The following is a 25110-nucleotide window of genomic DNA, read 5'->3' as shown; positions in this document are numbered from 1 at the left end:
TCTTCCCCAACGGGCCAGACCTCAGTAGCATTGGCCAAGTGCTGCCACTCAGAACTARCAAAGAGAAAAAACATTTAACTCCTAAAGGAAATAGAGTTATCCAGCACATGATCCATTTCCCTGAAGTTTTGTTTCAGCACTGCTCCGAGGAGTATGGTCGATAAGCCAACACTGTTGAGAGTGAATCATAGAATCATAGATTCATTATGGTTTGAATAGACCTTTGAGGTCATCATGTCTAGCTGTAATCTCCCCAACACCATGCCTGTTAAACTATGTCCGAAGTGCCTCACCTACATGTTTGTTCAACACTGCCAGGGACAGTGACCTCTTCAGGCATTTTTTGCAATGCTTGACCATTCGTTCCAAGTGAAAGTTTTTCCTAATATCTAAGCTGAAGCTTCACTCACACTAGTGGAGGCCGTCCTATTGGTAGGTATTATGGAGAAAAGATCTACCCCTGCATCTCTATGCCCCCTCCCCCCTTTTCAGGTCATTCTACAGGACAATAAGATCTCCCCTTCTCCAGACTAAATAGTCCTAGCTTCCTCTGCCAGTCTTCATAAAGTCTATGCTTTAGCCTCCTCACCAGCCTCGTTGCCCTTCTTTGGACATGCTCCAGTACCTCCATGACTTTCTTCACAGAATGGTTGAGGTTGGAAGGGACCTCTAAATATCATCAAGTACAACCTCCCTTCCCAAGTAGGGTCACCTACAGCACATTGCACAGAATTGCATCCAGGTGAAGCTCTCCAAAAAAGAAGACTCCACAACCTCCTTGGGCAGCCTGTTCCAGGGCTCTGTCACCTGTAGCACTGCTTTAAAAACCTGTAGCACTGCTTTAGTGCCAAGGCCATCCAAGACATCAAATTTCAGGCCACTCTGAAGTAAGTTTTTTAAAGCAAATGGCCCTTTTCTTTACAGCCCTGCGATCATAATTCCTTTAGTAGGAACACTGGTCTTCTCACACCTCCCCTCTTGCCCAATGAGTCCTTATGAGTCCAATACCTGGATTACTGGAAAGCCACTCTCCAGGTATTTGAAGGAGAGGTCTTCCTCTATCTCTATGAATGTCTTTTTTTTTTTTTTTTTTTTTTTTTTTTTTTTTTTTTTTTGTATTTCTAGATCACTAGTTACACACCTACTTGGATAGATATAGATGTTGGTGCACACAGCTAGGGATTTAATTGCCGCATGTTCTCTGCTTTTTAATTCTCACTGCATGAGTCAAGCTCCTTGTCCTGCTTGCTGAGCATCCCTGCAGGGACTGACCAAGCTTTCATGACACTCTGTGTGAGGGAATAGCTTCCAGCTGAAAAACGCCTTACATGGCAGAGGCACAAGGAGCTGACAGCTGTAATCTAGCCTCTGGTCTTCCAAAAATGCCAAAGAGTCCCTCATTTTCACTAATTTTAGATGTAACGTATGTGTGTATATCTTAAGTTGGCAGAATCAACACTTACTGAAATTTTGCGTGCCATCGTGAGGATGCTGGAGCAATGGTGTGGGCTCCCTCTGGTGGCTCTTCCTTTGCAAGCACAAGAACTACAGCAATCCTCCGTGCAGAATCAAAGACATGACCATTAATGGACATAAAAAAATACAGAAGCCTGTTCTCGCTTGGATTCGTGTGTTTTGATCCTGGCTCTTCCCTTGTCCCCCCAGTGACCCTTCCTCTGCTACACGTCCCCACAAGACCCTTTCCAGACAGGTCTGGCTCTGACTGGCAGGCCAGGAGGTGTCTGTGAAATGTTCAGCATATGCAGAGTTAATTTTCTTGGGGATTTCTTCTTCAAATCATGGTGAAACTGGCCAGCAAGCTGAAAAGTTATTTGAACAACCAAATGACAGGTGACTGTCATGACAGCATAAGTTTTGTTCCTTTAAGAAAGGAGGTTATATATGCGTTATTTTATATTATTTTTTTCTTCTGAATTCTGAGGCTTTAATGTTCATTGAGTCACTGAGAAACAGGGATTATCTTGTTTTAAAAAGAGCGGGAAGAGCTGTGATTCCTATCTAAACATGAATATGGGAACTAGGAATGCCAGTGCTGCATATTCTGAAAGAGGTTACAATTACAAACTGGCCACAGATAGGATAAAAGGGAAATGTTGGTGTTACCTAGTGTGTTAATGTTACTGAGTGTGTTTGTCATGTGTTAAATTTTTCATCACTTCCTGCCTTCAGTGCGAACTATTGTTTATTATTTTCAAAAAGGAGATTTATATAAAAGTAAGATTTACGTATATATATAAAGAGGAATCTTTAGTTCCTGTCCTCTAAATGATTGCAGTTCATGGTGTTCTCGTCCTTGGTGTTGCTGCATATCTGTTATCCTATTTATAGGCACAGTTAAATGTGGGAAAATCTTTACAAAACATAGATACAAAAATACTAAGACATGATTTAGTCCATCTCTCTAAAACAATGGAGGCCTCCTACACCTCTGTTGTTTAATAGCTGTTTTTTCTAATTTGTTTCTAATTTTCTAATTACAATTGTCCTCAGAGGAACATTAACTGCAGATCTATGTATTATTATATTAAACAATCAAGTTAAAAGATGTTTCAGAAATCATGCAAGGGTACCAATTCATTCTCTAATAAACCTTTACATCCAGATGCTTTATACTTTTTAATATTCAAAGAACATGCACTTTTCAAATTAAAATTTAAATTCCTCATGATACTGTCAACCATTTTTCAAAACCTGGCAGTTATTGCTCGCCCTCAGCAGGAGATAGCTGAAGGATGATGAGGATATTTTTGCAACTCCAACTCTTGGCAATAAATAATACAATGCATGGTGCTATTAATGTGATTTTTTATGAAGTAATATTTTGGTAAAAGCTGGTTACAAAACACACTAAATAGGATTTATAGACCTGAAATTATGACTATCCAGCATTCCTCTCCAATGACTTATTTATTCTTGTAGTCAGAAAACAAAGCTTACGATATTGAAAAATAGTTGATACTGTTTAATTACAGCTTAGGTACAATGTGGACATTGTACTCTTTAACCACCTACTGACAGTAAGTGAAGTGCAGCGGACCTGCATTTTTTAATGTATGAAATTGCTCCTAGGATCCTTCAGAACACATGAGAAAATTGCAAAGAATTCTTGCTTATCCCTGAGCAAGTGTTTCTTAAGCAAATTAAAATTCTAGCTCTTTCTTAAAACTTCATTCTTAAGATCTTAACATAAGATGACCCCCAATGGTGCACCAAAATCTCAGCTTAAGGTGCCCAGCTGAAGCTGACTTTTAAATACTTATTTATTATTCTTTTCTTTCCTCAGGATTCATTTAGAATATATAAGTCTCAGGGAGCATGTGCTTAAGAACTTACCTTATGTTGACATTTCTCCATTTTACTTATTAAAAAAGGCAAAACTAACCAGCAAGAGCAATTGATCTCTGAAGTAAAATTTTCACTAGCATGAATATATTCTGTCTTTTTTTGCTCTTTGAATCTAAGCAGCAAGCCCAGTATATCTAGATTTCAGTAATACATTAGAGCAGTGGTCATAGGAAGCAGGATATAAAGGGAAAGAAATGTAATTAGTATTTTTCATGTGTGTTTTTTTTTGAGATGCTGATTACATCATTTTGATGTACTACTAGAGCTCACCTAAAACAATGATAAATAAGGTAAAAGAATGCATATAAAGTAGACTATTGTATTAAATCATCTGGACTTTTTTCAGTAAAAGATTCTCCAAAGCAGATCTGTGAGGAATGGTTCAGCCCTCAMCATTTTCAGTAGCAGTAATGTAAACAACTTCATTAACATTCAGGAAACGTGTTCAGTTATTACAGATCCCATTAGGAAATTAGCTGAGCATCAGTGAGAAAGAGAATCATATGGAAATAACACAGTATATTACAAACGTAGCAATGGGCCAAGTATGTAGCCTAAGAAGTTGGGCTGTGCTTTTGGCTTTTGTTTGAGGACTAACCACAAGCATCTGAGATGAAATACTCCCTCCCAGGCTTTCATGGTGTTTAGAGCTGTAATGGTCCCCCACCTAATGTGTTTCCTTTTCTGGAAAAGTGTGATCCAAAACTCAACCTCCTCCTCTTCCTTCCCTGTCCTTCGTGCATGTAAATATATATACATGCACATGGGGTTTCCAAGCCATGCAGTTGTCTTAGCAGAACTGAGTTAGTTATTCAAAATATGGCTGATCTACTGATGGGCTAGTGGGTAGATTTTTTTTTTTTCAAGAATTAACTAGAATGTGGAAAAATGCAAGTTCATCACACTCAGGGAATAGTCACACAAAATTTTTCTCTTGAGGGGAAGGGAGATACTGGAAAACAGTACTATCTTGGATACTGTTAGTGAATAGCAGGGTAGGCTAGGGTAGGAAGAGATAAGGCGTCTGACATGAATCACCACCAAATGTAACAACAGAATTGTATGCTTCTACCACTGTTCTCAAGTAGTCTCCTGGCCTAAAACCCCTGAGCAAGTTTGCGGATGACACCAAGCTGGGTGGAGTGGCCGACACTCCRGAGGGCTGTGCTGCCATCCRGAGGGACCTGGACAGGCTGGAGAGTTGGGCAGAGAGGAACCTCATGAGGTTCAATAAGGACAAGTGCAGGGTCCTGCACCTGGGGAGGAATAACCCCAGGCATCAGTACAGATTAGGGSTYGACCTGCTGGAAAGCACCTCCACGGAGAGGGACCTGGGAGTCCTGGTKGACASTAAGTTAACCATGAGTGAGCAGTGTGCCCTCGTGGCCAAGAAGGCCAATGGGATCCTGGCCTGCRTCAGGARGAGTGTTGCYAGCAGGTCAAGGGAGGTGATTCTGCCCCTCTACTCAGCTCTRGTGAGGCCGCACYTGGAGTACTGTGTTCAGTTCTGGGCACCCCAGTATAGGAAGGACGTGGAGCTTCTGGAGAGGGTCCAGAGAAGGGCAACCAGGATGATTAAGGGAATGGAACATCTCTCGTATGAAGAGAGGCTGAGYGAGCTGGGCCTKTTTTCTCTGGAGAAGAGACGGCTCAGAGGGGATATGATTAATATGTATAAGTTCAGGAAGGGAGAATGCAGGGAGGAAGGGGACAGGCTGTTCTCACTGGTGGCCAGCGATAGGACGAGGGGTAATGGCCAYAARCTGRARCACARGAAGTTCCGTCTCCAGGTGAGGAGCAACTTCTTTCCTGTGAGGGTGACAGAGCAGTAGAACAGGCTGCCCAGGGAGGTTGTGGAGTCTCCTACTCTGGAGGTCTTCAAAACCCRCCTGGATGCCACCCTGTGCCACATGCTCTAGGTGTGCCTGCTTGAGCAGGAAGGTTGGACTAGATGATCTGTAGAGGTCCCTTCCAACCTTAAATATTCTGTGAATCTGTGAATCTGTAAAACARGTTGAATGTCAGGCCCTTGCCCAGCTGCTGGATCTCTTGCTAATGGAGAGGAATAAATTAGGTGTGTACGCAGAGCTTGCRTGCGGCTGTGATCCATCTGTAAGGCTGCAGAAATCTGCTCACATCCTACTTACTGCCACTCTCAGTAACAAAGTGGAAGTCCTGAGATGAATATAGCACTGGCTTGACAGTTCCTTTGATATCCAAAGGGTTAATTCAGGACTAGCAGAGTGGGGAAGGGGTTGGTAAAAGAGTAACTTGGCTTTAGTGTTGTTTTGGACATGATTGAGCATAACTAGCAGCATTACACTGGTATATGTCAGTGGCATTTAGAGATAGTTTACATTTTTTGGTCCTCTCCCACTCTCTGAAGTTATRTACCTGGGTTTGAGAGAAAAGAATTATTGGAGTAGCGATATGACAAATTTTGTTGTCATTTACTCACTGGAGGTTTTCTTTTATGAACACAGTGTCATAGTACAAAATAAATTCCTTTATCATTTTGAATTATGCTTTTGCTGTAAGATGTTTTTGGAAGTTTATACCATTGCTCAGTCCTGACAGCAGAATCAAACAATATGCCTTTTCTTGTCAGAAAGAAACATAGCCATATGCAGGTTATGATGGTCTGGTTACAGAATTGTATCCACATTTTCCTTATTCTTAGAAGGCTATTTTATTTTTAGATATATACTTAGGCAGTAAATAGATAATGTGTCCATTTGATAATATGATAATGTATATCATGTCATTGTGACTTAGCATGTTTGTGATGGAGCCTAAAGTAGAAACAATATCTGCTTTCCTATTTTTCAGGCACAAAGAAATCACAAAAACTTCCTTATCTCATGCTCTGGGGGGATACATGTTTTACTACTACACAAAATACTGGTTGCTGCACGAGGTCCCCTGGAAAATGGCTGTACTAGCATTGTAGATCTTAATTAATCTGTTTAGCCACAGGTAACTTGGCATWGACCATTAATCAGTTGTGTGTGACCACACAACACTCAAAATTCAGTTAGAGACAGGAAAATCATGAAGCATGCATATAAATCCCCTTAAATTCCAGGAGAATGATTGAATCCAAACCCAAAATAAATCTGTTTACAGGAGGTATGTGAGTTAAGCAAGATAGGATAATTTAGATGCATGCACACTATAAGTGGAGACCTGCATATGYATTGAGAAAGCAAGGCTGAGGAAACTTTGTCTTTTACATTAACCTTTCCAAGAACAGCCCAGGTTGCATGAGATAAGGCTGTAATTGAAACAACCAMAAAGAACTGAAATACATTTTAGATTACTCGGAAATATTTACTAAATTGTAAAATGGAGCTCTGCACGACAAAAATCAGAGATCCTTAAAGGTCTAGTTTGTTGCAGACATGCATGATCATTCTCAGCTTTACATCAAAAGGGCAAGAGGGCTAACAAATGCTCATCTGACAAGATGCTCCTTCGRACAGCCTTCTGTAGGAGTGCAGAGAGTTTATTTGTAAGACTTTGAATGACTGCTCTGAGCATTGATACAGATGTTATTAGCAAACTGAAATGCGCTAGAGAATGGTATCAACACATTTCATTCGCCCATGAAAAACAAGTTTCTCTGGCAAGCTGATCAATATATACTGGTATTTCTGGAAGATAAATGCAATTAACATTGTAGATTAAACAAACAAACAAACAAACCCAGACATAATTCCACTAGAAATATAGCAGCTAAATTAAGAAGAGAAAGATGTAAGGGAGAGACATCTTACTGTGATGGTGAACAAACATGCTGACTTAACTTTTTTTAAATGATGCCAATTTATCACAAAAATACCAGCAATGATCTAATTCCCCTTTAACAAGAGGCTGTGTGGGAGAATTGTTTGAAGATGTGTAGTTGCAGAGAGCACTTGCTGCATAAAAATGCAAGCTCTCTACTTTGTAAGTTCTGTGCTGAGTAATGACAGTGAAGTAGCAGATCTGAGCCTGAATCTGTGACAGTACCACCCAAGTTTTCCCTGTTGCATTTAAGCCTGAAACTGCAGTTCTATTGKCTGCTTGCAGAATATCACTGTGATATAAGTGACTCTCATAATCAGCTGTGAGATCACACTATGCAGATTTTTTTAATTTGTATGAGTTCATGTGAACCATGCCAACAAAACCCAGTACCGTCTCTAAAAATAACACCAAGGCATAGCAATTAAGCACACGAGTCATTCTGTATGCATGCTGCATCAGCAATTTAAGCCTTCAAAAGGTTTCAGAGCCTAAAAGCACAGAGACAAGACTTGCTAAAATCAACGGCATTGTGACTCACGAGAAYTATGGAGGAATACTTCTGAATTAATAGCAATATTCATATGCTGGTTTTCCATTAGCATAAGAACCACAAGCATCCAGAGGCAGATGGTAGAGACCCAAGATGACTGAAAGTTTCGCTGTGAGGGCTGACAGATTCCCTGCTGCTGATGGACTTTCTACTGCCACTTTGCTACAGGACCTATCAAAATGTGGCTAAGTGTCATGCCATTTGTTTAGTGCACAGATCAATCTGGCAACTCTGCTTGCCGTGGTGGTGACTCTGAATGGAGCTGCAGGGGCAAGGCAATGATGGGTTGTTCAGCAGACAAAGCTTCAATTGCTTACGATACCTTAACACTGGATTCCTTTATCCAAGATCTTCATTAACATAGATTCAGCTTAGAGAACACTTCATGGGTTTAGATAAAGCTGAAATTCTGTTATTTGGGCCACAACATTTGCTTCTTTGCATTATTCTGCCTCCTTGCTATTGGTTATATTCCCTGAAAAAGTTAACCGTCAGCAATAGTACCTCATTTGTTTTTACCTACTTCGTGTATTATTTGCAGAATTATCCTGTAATATTTAATGCACTGTGAATTAGTTTGAGAATTAATACCTCTTTAACCTAACTCCTATTTAAAAAAAAAAAAAAAAAAGTGTTCATAATCATTTTTCGAGTGCTACCCTGAAAATTACTTAAAATYGACTCTAAAATGATTTAATGATTTGACATATTTTGTAACTGGAAGAAAAATCAGGAAAGGAGTTTCATACAGATTTATCCACTGTTACTTGCAGTACTTAAATAGATCAATATGKATAGGTTATATGACTCACCATTAGATTGTATTAGGTCAACACAAGGTTCTATGACTTACCATTAGAATTTACTAAACTTGTAGCATCATGGACTTCCATGTTACATATTTATTGCTTGATAGGTAATGTGTCATTGCAAAGTATTTAACATATGAAGATCCATATTCTTCAGTTTCTTGGGAGTCCGGTGGAATATTTACCTACAGCCAGTGTAGTCTACATTCACAGCCAGAACTCGAGGTACTTTTAGTTGTCCAGATGAGTTGGATGTAYATTTACTGCTTCACCATGGCTACAAGAAATATTATCAAACATTATCCTGTGTAGGAGGGAAWAACATGACAGCAGCTTCCTTGATCGTTTCCAGGAAAAGCTGCGTCATGTTTCTCAGGTACTATTGCTATGAGTTACAATTGCCACAAGCCAAATTCTTTTTACATTTTTATTCCTTGCTGAAAGGTTGTTGTATTCCAAGTCCTGTTCTCAGTTAAGACAAACCGTCTTTCTTGTCACTACCACTTGCGTAAGATGGGAGAGGCACGCTGAAGTTTGTAATAAAGGTTTATATGGCAACGTATAACAAAGCCCCCATTTGTTTCCTGAATTCTCTTGCTTTCCCTTCACCCTCTTTTTTCATCCTCTTTTTTTTTTTTTTTTTTTTTTTATTACAGTCTGTTACTTCTGAGATGCTACTTTTCTAGAGCTCTATTTTTGCCAGATAAATGGCATTACCTCGGCTCCCTCAAGCAATGTAACAGGGAATTACTGAGATCAGGGAGATTATTTGTTTAGCACCTTGTTTTGCTCTGTTTCCTCTTTATAATTCCCCTCTGAATGCTCTTGTTTATTTTTGTAGTTTTTGCTTGCAATAATATCGAGCCATTCTCCCATGTGTCCCTTCTCCCTTGTCCCATCTCTCCCTTGCCATTTCGCTTGCATTTAATTAAGAAAGGGAAAAGATTTGGTCCTATTGGTGATTAAGAGGTTCATCCAGTGCAGGCAAAGCTCCCCCTGGGTTCAGTTATACATATGGTCCAACTGATAGTCTAATTTGATGAATTCGGCGAAGCCAGCATCCAGGAGGAATGGCTGTTTAAGATTACTGTTGTAATTTGTCCTCAGCAGATGAATATTCCCYTCTGCCCACCAGAACCCCAGAGATSGGTTACTGCAATTGCAAGAGAGTTTGTAGCACTGAATGACTCCTGTGGTGCCAGCTCCTCCCAGCACAGAACCATCACAGGCACTTCGTCTTTTGGTGGCAACCAAAAAAAAATCCCAAAACTGATTGGAATCAGTCAGCAGGATTTCCCCTTTCCCTTCCCTGCCTCCCCTTAGCATCACCTCGAGTCTCAGGGCTGAACATCCTATGCCCTCTCCTCTAACACCAGTTTCTCTATGGTTGGTGTGGCCAGAAGGAAGATCAACTGCTGCTTCTTGGGCAAGGTTGTGGGAGGCAAAACAGTTCACTGTGGAGGAGGCTGGAGGTAATTTCCTTGAGTGGGGATGGAGGTGGGGAGCCACAGGGAGCTATCCCTACTCAAGTTTCCCCCTGGTCTGTACCTCTCACAGACATTCAGCACACACTCCTTTTCTCCATCAGCTATTGAGATGCCTCTTATAGTAGATGATTTAGCTGAATCTCTAAAATTCAGCTGCTAGCATTTAGCATTTAGTTCTTCTTACCAGTAAAAATACAACACATGCACTTTGGCACTAGTGATACAAAGTTGTGACTAATTCTCTTGAAAGACTAAGCCAAGCACCATTAGAACCTTGGACACCCATTTTACTAGATTATTATATCTGTACATATGCCATTAAGAGGCAAAGCTCTTATATAGATGCAATGAATTTAAGGAATCCTACAAAGATATAGGAAACCATCCTGGATCACCAGCTAGATGATTAGGATCTTCCTCCAAAATCCATGGAAGCCTCTCCCTTGGGCCACAGCATTGGACAGACTCTTTTGTTAAGGTCCAAGATAGGTTGTCTAGTCAAAAGCATTGTGAGAGTCCAAAGGTGGGAGTGGAGACAGGAGCTGGCTAGGAATACTTGCCTGTCACATAATCTGGACCTCATACCACACTATGCTAGCTCTTATTCCGTACAAAATCTACATTTGGGAAATGCTTTGACAAGATGGACAGTAAGCCAGAAATGTAGATATTTGCCTCAAAAAGTATTAAAATGAAGCCCCAAATCCCTGCTCTGAGTGGTCCATATGTTCAGCTATACTATGGAGCTATCTTGACTCCTAAGCCTGCATTTATATTGTCCATATAGAGCATAACGTGTCTCGAAGTACCCTCTAGCCTAAGTATTTTCTGAGAGGCAGTTAAATCCTCATTGTGGAAGCATTTTGGACTCTCCAGATGAGAACAAACTAAAATGTGTTCAGTTTGAGCAACAGTGAGACAAGAGTCTTGAAGCCTGCTATGAACAAGTAGGGCTGATAACATAGACCTGTCCTTACATGTATTTTTCAGCAAAGCATGGCGAAAGGGCTCCAATTTTATCCTGATGTGACATAGCAACAAATGACTTATCTATGCCATAGCATAATGGCAACAAAGCAAATGCTGTGAGTTGGTCCCTCAACATTTTTGTCTGTAAAAGTGAAATCCATTTCTGAGCAGAGGGGCAGCATACATCTTAGTCTGTGCATCACTTGTGGGTCACTAAAATGTCTAGAATGGTATCGGAGGTGTTTTCATGACTTCTGAAGAATGGTAATTTTCACCTTCGCTGCCTCAGAAAGAAGTAGTAGGACAAGATTTGAATAAAGTTGGGTAAAGGTTTGTAAATTCAACTTACAAATCATTCTACTTATACACATTCTTTCACTATGATATGTGTTGTGAATGAGATGCGTCCCTTTCTCTCTGCCATGTTTGAGAACCTGGTAAAAACAGTGTTTTGTCCTCTGCTAAAAAAAAAAAAAAAAAAAAAAAAAAAAAGAAAGAAAAAAAACACATTAATGGTCTTTTTTTCTGTTTTTTATTAACTCAACATTGTCTCCTACAAATACGATTTGTCATTCACCAGAAGATTTGAAATGTAGACTTAAGTTACACATAGGTATAAAAAGCATAGAACAGCACACACTGTACCACTGTTTAGACCAGAAAACATTGTCCCACAGATAAGAGCGTGCACGAGCTCAGCACCATCACTCTTTCTACCTCAGGGATTCAGTCTTCAAAGATGCAGATGCTTCTGCTTTTTTATCCTCAGCTTTTGAAGCCCTGCAGGCTTTCCCCTGGTATTTCTCGCCCAAGTCTGGAYCAGGGAGCCACAGGGCAACTCTGTCCTGCTTCACCACAGGTTATAAAACCTCAAATTCCTACTGTCTCTTGAGAAATGTTTTCCTCCTCCTCTTAGTATTTATGTACAATATATGAAGGGATACTGCGTCTTTGACTTAGACATATCTCTTGCCTCATACTTAAACAATAACTTGAAAAATATTTTACAAAGAAAAAGAACATTGTTCATCTGAAAGTCATTCATTATTATATTGCTATATTTTATACCCTATTATTAATATATACAAAAATTCTTAATTGCCTTTTACAGATGCATGGAAGCATATAATATAACAGTTTTAAAGTATCCCATTTTTAGATTTATTTCCTTGGCTCATGTCAATCACTTTAATAAACTATGGTTGCTTGGAGAATATAGGAAGTATTTGGAATGTCGTTTAAAGTTTAATAATAACTGGTAGCATTGTCCATTTGCGGCCTGAATGGTTGGAGCACCTGTCAGGGCGATCTGGTAGAGATAGCAGCATCATAAGACTCAAATGATCTTGGAAGGCTGTTAACGTGCAGTGTCGATGGGTGCCATGTTTGATTCTTTATTTGGGGCTTTTCTTTTCTTGGGCTGCGTTTTGTTTTTGTTCTCCCTCTGTTCTCGGTTTTGTCTTCGGGCTGCTCGCCCTTTGTTTTCCTGTTTTGTCTCCTTACTTTCTTCTTTGCTGGACTTTTTTCGTTTCTCCTCCCTATTTTTTTTCCCTGAAATAGAAATGGTGGCATGTTAGAAGATGTTGCTTGGGCTGTTTAAACGTCTCACTCTCTTGCTTTGCTGAAGTCTGTAAAACCTGCCCTGGATTAGCACCTCCTGTTGGAAACCAAACACAAGTGCTGGTGTTTGGTAGTGCCAGCTGCCAGCTCTTCATCACACTGCTAAATGTGGTCACTGGCCCAGCATTACCTCGTCAGTCTGACTAGCTAAGGTCTCACTGGGCAGTCTCAGTGTTTTAGAGCTGGTGTAAATATCTTACACACTAGTTCCCTCTCYCCCCTAGCCAGAGGCACAGCTCCATGTACTCCACCAAAACACAACTGGATTGAGGATTTCTGTGGCCTACGCCAGGTAGCTTTAACTATCAACTGCTGTAACTTTAACTCAGGCCAGGAGCCAGAGCAAATAGTGTGGGAGTATGGGGAAGAAAATGGCCCAGCTGTTACTCCTCTATCACCATCGATGCTCAGCATCTAAGTCTTAAAAAAAAAACCTTCCTCCTATTAGCCCACACCCCACCTGTTCCATGAGGATTTCCAGCATTGCACACTTACTCTGTGACAAAAGGCTACTACAGTGCATGTGTGGGACCCTCAACAAAACAAAAAATGATCTTCYAGATCTCAAGTCAAGCTATAAATGATCATTACAAAGCTAGGTATCCAAGCTTTTTTTTTTCCTTTCTTGCTTTATATGGTTCTTAGAGTAGAAAACAGGATTTTTTTTACTGCTGAGGACTTTTCCAGGAAAACTTCTTGCCTCTTCAGAATATTAAAACTTTGCATACTGTATGTATATGGTATTTGTAAAGTGCAATCATGTTTCTACCTCTTCCATTTACCTTAGAAACAGGGGCAGATATGAAATATTGACCCAAACGTGTGTATATGCCCAAGTCTAAAACAAATATGATTTTTTTCTTTGTGGAACTGGTTCAGCTACTGAGCTATATGACTGAAATTCATCTTTGTATGGAAGAGTCCCAGGTATGTCTTTAAAATCAGCCTTTCTTGAGGCTTACAGGGTCACACTGATCTGCAGGGTTCATGCTGCCTCCCTACATGGGGAGATTTCTGGGCAAATATCTGCCTGAACTGTTTTATGATACCACGCTAATATCACTATTGGAAATAAACTATCCCTATTTATTACAGAAAAAGAAAAGAAAAAAAGAAAAACACTTTTTGCTGTTAAATACTAGCAGAAATAACGCAGCCTTTCCTACACCTATGTTGGATAACAATAAATCTTAATGCTTTGGAGTGTGCTGAATTCAGACACCTATGGCCATTTCAGAGTTAAAACCTACCTGACAACTATTTAAAGTTTGATGGACTCTGTACGAGTAGACAGCAGCAGGAGCAGTAGAAGTGACTTCGCTCAGAGAACAAAGCAGGTCAGACAGAGATTCAGAGGAGGTGAAGAAAGAGCGGAAGGAGTAAAGAGTAAGGCAAGGAGTAAGACTAAGAAGTGAGGATAGGCCTCCAGAAGGCATCCAGTTTAATGCCACATCTTACTAGTAGATACTACGCATCCATACTTAAGTGGCAGTATTCCATTCCAGTGATTCTTAAGGTTGTCACCAYCAGAAATGTGTATTCATATTTATGTATGTGAACACATGCAGAATACACATAATTATATTTGTAAGTTTTGAGAGAGACTTGACATCTAACCAGTGATTTATCAAGGCATGGCTTTATTGTTTCTGTTTTACTCAGACAGATGTCATTATAAAGGACAAGCAAAGATAATCTCTGGAAGTGCTTAAAACCCAATCCTTCTCTTCTGCTTAGGACCTGAGAGTCTGTTGTTGGGTGTGCTCTGAAGCTGACTGGTTTGGAGTCCTCTGTGCAATGTTATGCATGAGTTATAACACGTCCATGCAGTGGCTGCTCTTTATGAGTGGRTCTGTTCTCTAGGCCAGTGTTGTCTGGGGATGCAGTAAAGCACAGACCGCATGGAAAGGTCATCTTTGTTCATGCTGGTCGCTTAGTTCCTTTCACCGCTATTTTAAAGTAAGTGGGAGTTTTTATATGACTATAAGGTTACTTCCAGTGTGTCCTYGGTTCACTTTGGAACAGAAGGACTAGTCTGCTGGCAGTTCAAGTTTGCTATGTTATCTGCCAGCATWGGGATGTAGCTTGAGCAGGATTTTTCTGTGCCTATCTGCTTCTGCTTGTATCCTTGCTCTCATCTTCCCYGATATTTGTTCCTAAATATTTCTTTTTTTTCTAACACTCTCCGAATCGCACTTCTGCAGAGCACATTGAATTGCAGTCCTGAATTACTGTGGAACCTCGTCTCTCTGTAACATGGAAAGTGGTAAACAAGGCATACGCAGTTTTAAGTTTACGCTTGAGCTATTTTACATCTGAAGAAGCAAAGGCAAGAAAAGTAATAAAGTCGAATCTAATCAAAAATGATGATGTAATATTGAAACTTAGAGGAAAATATTCTAGGGAGATTTTCACTTCTCTATGGAGAATTTTGTTGTTGGGTTGGGTTGGAAAACCCTTGCTGTATGATATGTGCACATATGCATAAAAATGCCTTTGGATGTGCCTATATTGCATTGAAATAAAATAAAATAAAAAACGGATTTTCCTTCAGAATTAAATTATCTGCTTAAGCCGGTTCTCAAGCTCTGAGGAAATTCCCTAATTCCCGCCCGGCGGAAAGCGGGGCGGCCGAGGCGGCTCCCTCGGGCAGGGAGCGCCGGGGCCGCCCGCGCGGGGGCGCCCGCGGGCCGCCCTGAGGCGCGGCGAGAAGCGCGAGAGGCGGCGCCGCCCGGCGCCCTCACCGCCTTCCCTCATTCCCTCCTTCCCTCCCCCGCGCCCTTGCGGTGCCTCAGGAGGGGTTTTGGCAATCCGAGATACCAAGGAGGCCGCGCGGTGCCGCGCCGTGGCAGCATCGCTGCTTCGCGGTGCGCGGCGAAGCCTCCTGGAGCGGGGCGAAGCACCGTGGCTGCGTATGAACGTGACAAACACTCTCGGCGTTTAAAAATAGCAAGGGTAATAGCGAACGGGAAGATAGCCAGGCGTTTTCCAAGGGAATGTTTTGCGGGTGAGAGTGTGGATTTGTCAGAGAGTTTTGTGGAGTAATTATTTGGAATTACACGGGTTTTATATCAGAACTGAGAGGTCATGCTGGCAGCAGTACTAGAGGATTTAGTCCATAGGCGCTGTCTAGTCAATCTGCTTGCAAGACAGTTTGCTCCTTGTAACAATGGCAACTTTTTATACTGAAGACAATCTACAGGCAAGGTATAATTTTGAGAAGTGCGGTAGTTCACATTAGATTCAGATGGTGAAATTATTTCAGAGAACAATATAATTACACATCAGATGAGCTTAAAGGCACAGAGTTCTTGTTAGCCTAATTTATAGTCCGTGGTTTAAGAAATCCCTGTGTTTTCATTTATGTAGTCTAGGTCTGAATACAACTTTATATCAGTAAACCGGAATATTTTAAAGAATCTTTGCATAATCGTGTCAGATATGGTGTTCCCACTGCACACACATGTATGTTGCATAGCTCAGAGAAGGAGCATGGGAGAATTCAATGCTTAAAGAGTATCGTGTGAGAGCGTGGTATGTACTGACAAAAAAAAATTAATTGGCACGTTAACCACTACACAATCTAAAATCCACCGCACCTTCTAAAATTCATGTACAGTAGGCATTGTCACTTAATCACACCCTATTATATTCATCTACAGTGACACCAGGCAGCTCAGCGCAGCCTGTCAGCTCCCTTTTCTCTTCCATGTGCACCTAAGTCCTGTAGAAAGCCATACAGTCTGACCATAGAAAATTGCCTTGCTTTGGTGGGGAATGTTACAAGACAGATCTGACAGAAACCTGCCAGGGCTGAGAATTTGGCCACAAGCATTTGGGATAGGTCATTCCCAAGGAGAAATTTGCTCTGGGAGAGCAGAAAGGGCAAGAGGAGTCACTAAGCTGCTTCTGCCAGGGTTGTGGGCACGTATGTAAGAGGCCTSTATCTGAAAGGATCTCAGCATTTCTACTGTATATGTCGCCACAGACCACAAAATCCTCCCCACTACATTGTAATAAACTGCAGACCTATAATAAAAGACCACAAGCCGCAGCTGTAACGTGCCATGGTGTTCTTTCACACTCCCCACTGCCTCAGCCGACCCCTGAGAGGCTCCACTGCTGCTGGGGCACTGTGAAMACCAGGGCTCAGAGGAGGCCTTGAGGTATAGGGGGGTGGGGGGAAATAAATGCCTCTGCTCCCTCTCAGGGACTTCTTTTAGTCCCTCTGGAGTTGCTGCCCTTCCTCACAGTGCTGCCTAGAGAACAACAGAGTGACCACCTGGAAGAGGGACATGACACGGGCGCCAGAGCCACTTACTATTGCTCTGCCTATGATCAAATCTTGTCATATTATTCAAATGAGTAAGTTGCTCTCATTTCCAAGAAATGTGATTTTTTTTTAAACACAAGCAATAACATGTACTCATGCCACCAACTAGCAAGCAAACAAACCCCAGGACCCACAATAGCCCAGTTATGCGAAGAACATGATCCTTTCATTCACAAGATGTTAGCAACTGATTCATCTGGTAAGGCTTTCTGCACTTTCAACAGTATAGCTTTCTTATCAGGGAGCCTAGTGCTCCTAGTTACGGTATCCCCGTTTTCTAATCACTAAGGAGCAGAATGATGAGGGTCAAGAAGAATTTCCCAGGTGCCACATGACTGAGCACCTTTCCTGTCTGTATTTCTCTGTCTTGAAGATGCACCAACTACTGAAGTAGATCTGGGTAATTTTTTTTAAGGAGCCCAAAGGTTCTTAAAGAGTAATTGAACTGTCAACACATAGACAGTTTGCTGAGATGCAATGGAGGAGAGCCTACATGGCCTCCACATACCAATCCTGGTGGGCACAGACCTTAAGGCTTGTCTCATATCCTCAGTCTCTTGTGATACCTGTCATATATCACACGACTTCTCATATGATCCAGACACCTATAGCTGAGCAAGCGYACTAGGACCTGATTGACTCATTTCTGTTCCTATCTCCCGTTAAGAACAGAAATATTTCTGTAGATGCAGGCTCTTGGTGACACGGAAGCCTGAGGCCTGAGGTTTAGTGTCCTTCAACTTCATTTGCCTCTGAAAATAGAATCTCTACTCCTAAATTATATTAATTTGAAAAACACTGCTTCTAATTTATGCAGTATGTGCTTACTTGATGAGGCAGGGATGTTGGGAGGAAAGAAAAATACAGGAATAGATCAGGCCAATGCAACAGCCATTTGCTACAAGAAGCAGACAAATTAGGATTAAAGGAGAATGAGCAAATTAAGTAAACCAAGAAAGGATGTGTCAGAATTTGCTGCCACTACAGTTAAAGAAAATATTGATCCCCATTATGTGTATAKTAAGTTAAAAGAGCTAAACCAGGTAGAGAGAAAAGACTTCTATAATGAGTTCTCTCTGCTGTTTGCACAGACATTTACTGCTGCCTGTGCAAAACAGCCTTGGGGCATTTATTTCCTTGTGCACTTGTCTGTTGGGACTAAGGGAATTTGCTAGCAGCCTTGTTTTAATCAGGACTAATGTTGTGCTAACAATAGCAATTTTATAATTACATGACCACTTTGATCTTACAAGAATACACAGTATAAAATCTGAACACAGTTTCCAAAAAGAAGAACGTGATAACTATTTAACGGAGCATAAAACCACTTCACATTGTTTAGGACAGGAAGTGACACACGCCGTGCTGGAATTTAGGGAGGTGGTGTGTTCTCTCAGACCTGTATGCTGAGCCTGTTTTGAGATGATTATTGATGACATCTGAAAGGAATTYGAGCTTTACCTCTCTTCTAAAAGACATGAAAAGGTAGATGTGAGTTCAGATACATCATATGGCTTTAAGACTAACAGAATCAGATGACAATACAAATGTTCCATAGAGATAGTAGTCATTAGGTACCAAAAAACCATTCTTTGTGGTGAACAGCTTTATGCCAGAATATTGGCATAAATCTATAATCACTTGTTCTCCTTTCAGGCCTCAATATTCCAAGTCCTCACATTAGCCCACATTGTGGCCATAAATATAGCTCATTTTAGAGACTAGGTTCAGCTGGTGTGGGCTTTTGAGCGAACCAGAAACAAAAATGTGATGCTGCATTATGTCAGAGCTGCATGTTTAGTCTGCCTCTCTAGAAATAATCAAGAAAAGTTATACATGATAAGAGACAGATGCTTGTGCCTCAGCAGACATTTGAACTCTTTCTAGTACAATAGTATAAAGGAGAAAGTCCCAAAGAAAATTGGTTCTTTAGCATTAGCAAATTTGTACTCAGAGTGTTTTGAAGGGAGAGATAAACAAGAAAAGCCTTTTTCTTGGCTTTACTTAAGCTATTTGCATTAGCATAACCTGTAAATTTTGCAAATATAATATCGTCCAAATGTTTGGATGCACCCATAAACGATGCAGTGTAATACAGAATGCTTTTTTCTCTAAATAGCCGTGGCGTGCTTCTGGGCTGCGTTGTGTCTTTACCACGCATTGAGGTGGAATGGCTAATGCTAGTTACTTTCACTGAATCCTGAATCCTTGTCCGTGTCTCAGTACTGGACCTTCATTTGGTGTTAGTCTTATATGTGTGTGCATTTGTGAGCACATTTATGTGTGTATTTAAATGCATCCACAGACACACAAATATAACTCTGCAACAGAGAACCTCATGTAAAGCACAGCAGCACTGTGCTGGAAACCTGAAAAGGGCAATTGTCTTTCTGCTGTCTGGTAGCTTTCCATCAGCTTTTCTCCTCCAGATGTAAATTAGGAGCCGTGTCTGAGTGCAGCAACCCATGGAGCAGTGTTGCTAATGTGTGAGGCAGAAACTCCATGCTGTGAACACTGCAGGTCTGTTCCCAATATGACCTCTCTGCCAACAGGGTTAAGAACGGGTAATATACAATTGGCTGGACCAGCACTTATTGCCCAAAGCAGTGCTCTGAGATTTGTTTGTCAGGAAACCAAGGTGAATGAGGGGAAGTTGGGAGAGCAGGGAAGGGGGGAAATCTCACTTTCATATGTAGCTGAGAGAAATGTTTCTAGCACCTCTAATCTAGATATACACCTAACTGCGTCTKCAGTAGGGCATTAAAAGAGTGTTGACGCCTGTCCTTGCCATCTATAATATTAAGTTGTTAATAATGTCCCTCAAATAGCCTTGTCTTGGGCCAGCCTGGATATGTTTTAGAGTTAGTGTGGCCCAGGGGTGGGTGGTTCTCGAAGGTCTTTCTGAAGGTGGCCACTCTATTTCRGAAACAAAGGAAGTTTAACGTGGCCTGATCATGTCAATTGGCATCAGGAACAGAGAACCTGGGCACCTGGCAGCATTTAATTTACTAGTATAGAAAATGGCCTTCAATCATACTTGGAGCCCTTTGCCTATGTCTCTTTAGGTTTCTTGGTGTTCCAGAAAGGTGAAGAAGGAAGAATGGGAAGTCAACAGGATACCACTCTGCCCTCTCTTTGCATGGATCACTTATCCCACCTCTTCTAAGCTAAGTTTGTTTGCTTTCCCACATGGAGTGATACATGTGCTGACAGGTAGATGGAAGTCCATGTGCACTTCACAGGTAGTCCAGCCCAACCTGACTGATTGATCAGCTAGTTGTCAGTAACTAATATATACAGGGAAGGGAGTCCCTGATAGATCTACTCAGCAAAATCATCAACCCATAACCAAAGTGTTATTATTTAAATTTGCTGGAGGCCAGATTCTGTGCCCTGTTGTACTTTCTCAAACACAGTGAAGTTGCTGGTCTTCGGTATAAATGAAGGAAGAATTTACTCCCAAGGATACTTTTCAAAACCAGATGTTTCTTCCAATTTCACCTCCCCAAAATACATGTATATACACATATATACTCAGCTTGCCAAATCATTGATTCTTCTCTCTCCAGGAAGCACCAGTGTCTCCCAATACATTTTTAACTTGAATGGAATGACAAGTCAGGTTTCAAAATGTCYTAGAGAACAGGAACTCTTGTTAAAAAAAAAGAGGACTTAAAGTTTTGAAAAAGGTGTTGCACCATCTCTCTGAGTTTCTGAAGAGATTCCTTCATCTACTCATAGGACACCTAACAKTTCACCAGGTAGATATCAAACTTAGGCAAAGACTTCTCTGCTGCCTCTCACATAGTCTCAGGAGCTTTCCATGCCACAGTGATTCAGAGAGTATTGTAGGAAGCTCTAGGAGCTCAGGTGAGCAAGATCTTTTGAAAAGGATCTCAGAGTTTTCACRTCCTTCTCAGGCTGTGAGGTGAGTTGCCAGAGCCCACCCACCAGAGAAGCTGGAGGAAGAGTAGGCAGAAGCCAAAACACAAAGGCAAAATAGTTTCACAACCTATCTACTTTCCACTGAGACTTCACTGGAATCAGCATGTTTCTGGGAAATGTGATGACTTTGGTTATCTGGCATTTTCCATTCCTTTGGAAAATTCAACTCTATAAAATAAGAAAACCAAAGATTTCTAAGAAGAGGTCAAGGAGGACATGCATAAAAAAATGCAAATGTTTTAAAGCTGCCTGTAAGTCTTCAATTGAAAATGAATCACAGATAGAAATTGTGTAAATTGTATCCAGCTCTTTCATTTTTTTTTTCAAGAATGTGATAAGTTTACTCTTTTTAAATCCCTCTGGGAATGATCTGAGAGTTTAGAGCTGTTTGTAGTAACACTGGCTTTGCGCAGTGAAATTAGCAGTTGGCTTTATGAGTAGTCTCAAGTGGAATGTGAAGAATGAATATTCCGCATGACAGTGCAACACTTGAGTCTCTTTTATTTAATATGCCTTATAAACTGGTCACCACTGTGCCGTTTAGATCTGACGTGAGCAAGAGTAGATGGCCCAAAGGTTGGATGAGATGCAACCCCAACTGCAATGAGAAAACAGCTTCTTCTGACACAGAACACTAGGAAACTCTAAGAAAAGTCTGGAGCCATCCCACTAGTAGACCTACCATGTGTCTTGCCTGCACRTTTCCTACCAACAGTATGTAATGGTAACAGTAAAAATCTTTTATTTTCTTGGTGCTTGGGTGGAGTCCTAAGAGTGCTACAGTAATGCCAATAAGGTGGTGATAATGCCAGGCTTTCTGCTTCTGAGCATGTCCATGGGTTATGCTCAGCACATATTGTGGGGCTGCTGACAGCAGTTGAATTCTGGGGTTGCAAAAAGGTTTGAGGAAATCCGAAGCAAAGGTGAAGTAAGAGACATGCTCTATTACAATGTATTGCAAGTCAGGACCTTCTCTACCCTCTGAAAACGGGCATTCTGAGGACCATCTATCTCTCTTTCCAGCCTTTCCTGGCTCCTTCTGAGGAAGATCACTGTACTTCAGTCAAATATTTTTACATATATCTTTTTTAAAGCAAGATAACAAACCAATTTCCCCCCCCCACCCTRGTACATTAACAAAAAACACTGTTTCTTCAATTCTGAATCTCRCTTGTTTTTGCCGGTGACTTCTTAGGCACTTTTTTATAACATCTGAGACATACGAGTGGGAAACATTTTATAGACAGTCAGACAGAAGTTGAAACACCCTGATGTAAGAAAACAGCCAGCAATTGCTGTGCACGTACTCTAAAGAGACCCCAAAAGGAGCAGGATGTTCTGTCTGCAGAGACCAAAGCAAATGAACGCTTACCCCAACAATAAACATGAAAAAGTAACTGAAAATTAGCTTTTCATGTAGTTCCTTGGTATTTGTATAACTTAGCTACTTGGAAAGTGTGAGTTGCTTTCAGTTAGAAAACACAGATTGTAGCAACCTTAAACCTTAATAGTGTTTAGAGGGATGCTGTACTGACACAGAGACTCTTTCATGAGACTCTTTCGTGTTGATATGTAAATGTAGATCCTGAACTCCACCTCCATAGTACAGAGAGATTCCAGGACTGAGGAAATATGTCAGATATTTAAGGGATTTATTCATCATAGCATTAGTTTGATTTAAGAGCACTGGGAGAAAAATCCAATAACCWAAAATAAGTTGAGGATGGAAATCTGATACTTGGTCTCAGTGGAGGACTTCTATGTTTATTTTTTCCTTTGTTTTCAGTAGTGCTTTGTAATAAGGTCTTTAGATACCTTCCTCAGCTTCCACGTCTGTAAAATGGAGATAACTTTTCCTTAACTTTGGGAAGTACTTTGGGATCTACAGATGAAAAACACTATTGTGCAAATAAAACAGGGAATTCRTCTGACTTCAGTATTTTAAGGAACCAGCCATCATGCTTGAGTGATATAGAGAGCTCAGAGTGCCTCTTAACAGAGTACTGTTTTCTTGTTCATCCTTAAAGGTAGCGTGACTGGCTTACCCATTGCTGTTCTCTCCCACCACCCGCATCCATGCAAGGAATAAAGTCAGTTCCTCTGGATTTGAACTAAATCCTTCTGGTTTAGCAATGAACATTTCTACTTAGGCAATAAACATCTGTTGTCTGCCATTCATTAATATTAATTATAAATGTTCACTAGCTCATGAGATCCAAGTCCACCAGCTGAGATTTTTCCAATTGTGACCTTGTTRGGGTTTGTATAAAAAGTCTTCAGAAGGGTCCTTCTAAGTTTGAAGCCAACAGTAAGTGCAATTTGCAGAGTACAGCATTTGGATTAGGCACTTAGAGCAAGGGCAATCAGAAAGGATGATGAGGAGTGGGGGAGGAAGAAGGGGAAGAATATAAAGCCTAAAACAGTGTTCCTTTAAATGTTCAAATGTTTAAACCTTCTTGGAGGCTAATGACAGGGRGAAACATTGTCTATAATGACACCGGGCCATCCATTACACATTACTGTAAATGAAAGGTTGCGTGAATTAAAGGTTGTTCATCTCATGTTTCAGGAATGTAGCTGTGTTTCATGTCCGAAGCCTGTTTTCCTTTTAAATGGAGTTCTTCAGATGACAAATGGGAGAGAGAATTTCAGAAAGCAAATGGGCAGAAGTAAATACACGCTTAAGAACAAAGCAGAGACATAACTGTAGTTGTAAATCTTTATACTGGAGCTACTGTTTGCTATAGATATTGGGGAGGATTAGATTAGAATWAAGTTTCACTACTGGGTCTTTTGGAAACCAAAAATCAGTAGGAAAAAAAACCCTAGTCCCTAGAAACATACGTTAATGTATRTTTCATTAATGGATCGCTGATTCTTTTTTTTGCTGTCATTTGGTATGTCAAGAAACTAACAACTGCAATTTTAGACTTTTTTTTCTGAATTTTGCATCAAATACGTGGACATTGAATTTTTAAATGATAAATATTTGTTATTCGTTCTGTGATAATAATTGAAAACTGTTGAAGGCAAAACATGAAGAATGTGGCAGAYATCTCAGCAATGCAATATGCCTAAACTGGACAAACTGGAAGGAAAGTTGATTTCAATTCCCTGATTCAAGCCCAAATAAAACTCTGAGCTTGGTAAAGACAACAGGAGTCTGTATACTGGTATCTGTGAGCAGAAATACTTGGATTGGTGCTCTGTAACTCCGCAGTTTGCAGTCTGCCTGGGAACATTTTATAGAAGGCAATAGGCATGAAAGAACTTTATGGAAATTTTGTAGTGATTTTAGAAATGTAGGGTTGCTTATCAAAGCATTATCTAGCCCATTACTGTGCTGCTAGGCAGGACTGGTATACTTAGATTGTTTTGATAGATGTTTGTCTAACCTCCCGAAAAATCTTCCATGATGGAGATTCCCACAGCCTCTTTCCTGGTCTTTATGATCTCTGATAATAATACTGGATGTTATCATCTTGTTGGAAGCATTCCGAAACTCCTTCAGACCTTTCTAATGACAAGTTATGGCAGCAAACATTTTCTTTCTCAGAGCTATGTGTAGGAAAGAGAACAGGGGGTGGGGGGCAGCCTAAGCAAACCAGCAGCTTCCTCAGGTGTCCAAGCTGGCAGGGTTGCATGCTGAGGAGAGACGAGGAGACTCGAGATGCAGGGACCTGGGTGGGGAAAAACAAATAGAGCTGCCTGGGTGGAGAAGAACAGACAAATATTCAGTAAGAAGAGAAGAAACAGCAGCCAGAAAGTGCTTCCTTGTTTCCACTTTGTTTTAAAGGAATGCTGAAAATCCATTCTTTACAGCCAGATCCAAAGAAGTCTAGAAGTCAGTAGGATTTCAGTGGGTCTTGGATCAGGCCCTTTAAAAGAAGGGCAGCTAATACAATAGTGAATGAGTGCCATTGCTGTCCACGATTTACAGTGTTACAACAGCATTGCTATACATGGAAGTGTTCCACGGCCCAGGATTTAGCTGATTAAACAGTACTGTATGTGCCACCATTAGGCTTGATACATCCACTTCTTGATTTACTGTGTAGCTCACATACCCCAAATGTTTCACATTCTTGGACTAAATTTGATAGATGTGCTAGCAAACTTCTCCCTTGCATTTGTTCTGCTTTCCAGGACGTGGAGGCCAAAATGGTGAGAGTTTTAGCTCTCCAGATGGGAAGGGCCAAGTGAGTCCTGCTGTTAGACTCTTCTTCATCTTTCCTCTGTGGT

At 40.9% G+C, this 25110-nt stretch overlaps 1 protein-coding gene across 1 annotated transcript in view; it reads right to left on the bottom strand.

Annotated features, from left to right (window-relative positions):
* Positions 1-11686: 11686 nt before the first annotated feature.
* Positions 11687-25110, bottom strand: part of RSPO3 (R-spondin 3) — a 61876-nt gene continuing 48452 nt past the window's right edge. Inside the window, exon 5 of the mRNA XM_026045854.1 lies at positions 11687-12521. Within this exon, the coding sequence (XP_025901639.1) occupies positions 12328-12521 (194 nt within the window). The 3' untranslated portion in view covers positions 11687-12327. The remainder of the gene's footprint in view (positions 12522-25110) is intronic.

The sequence above is a fragment of the Nothoprocta perdicaria genome, unplaced genomic scaffold, assembly GCF_003342845.1.
Source record: "Nothoprocta perdicaria isolate Ctin4 unplaced genomic scaffold, notPer1 scaffold_412, whole genome shotgun sequence".
Lineage (NCBI taxonomy): Eukaryota > Metazoa > Chordata > Aves > Tinamiformes > Tinamidae > Nothoprocta > Nothoprocta perdicaria.
Note: the sequence above shows the minus strand (reverse complement) of the source record. Positions and strands in the feature narration are given on the sequence as shown.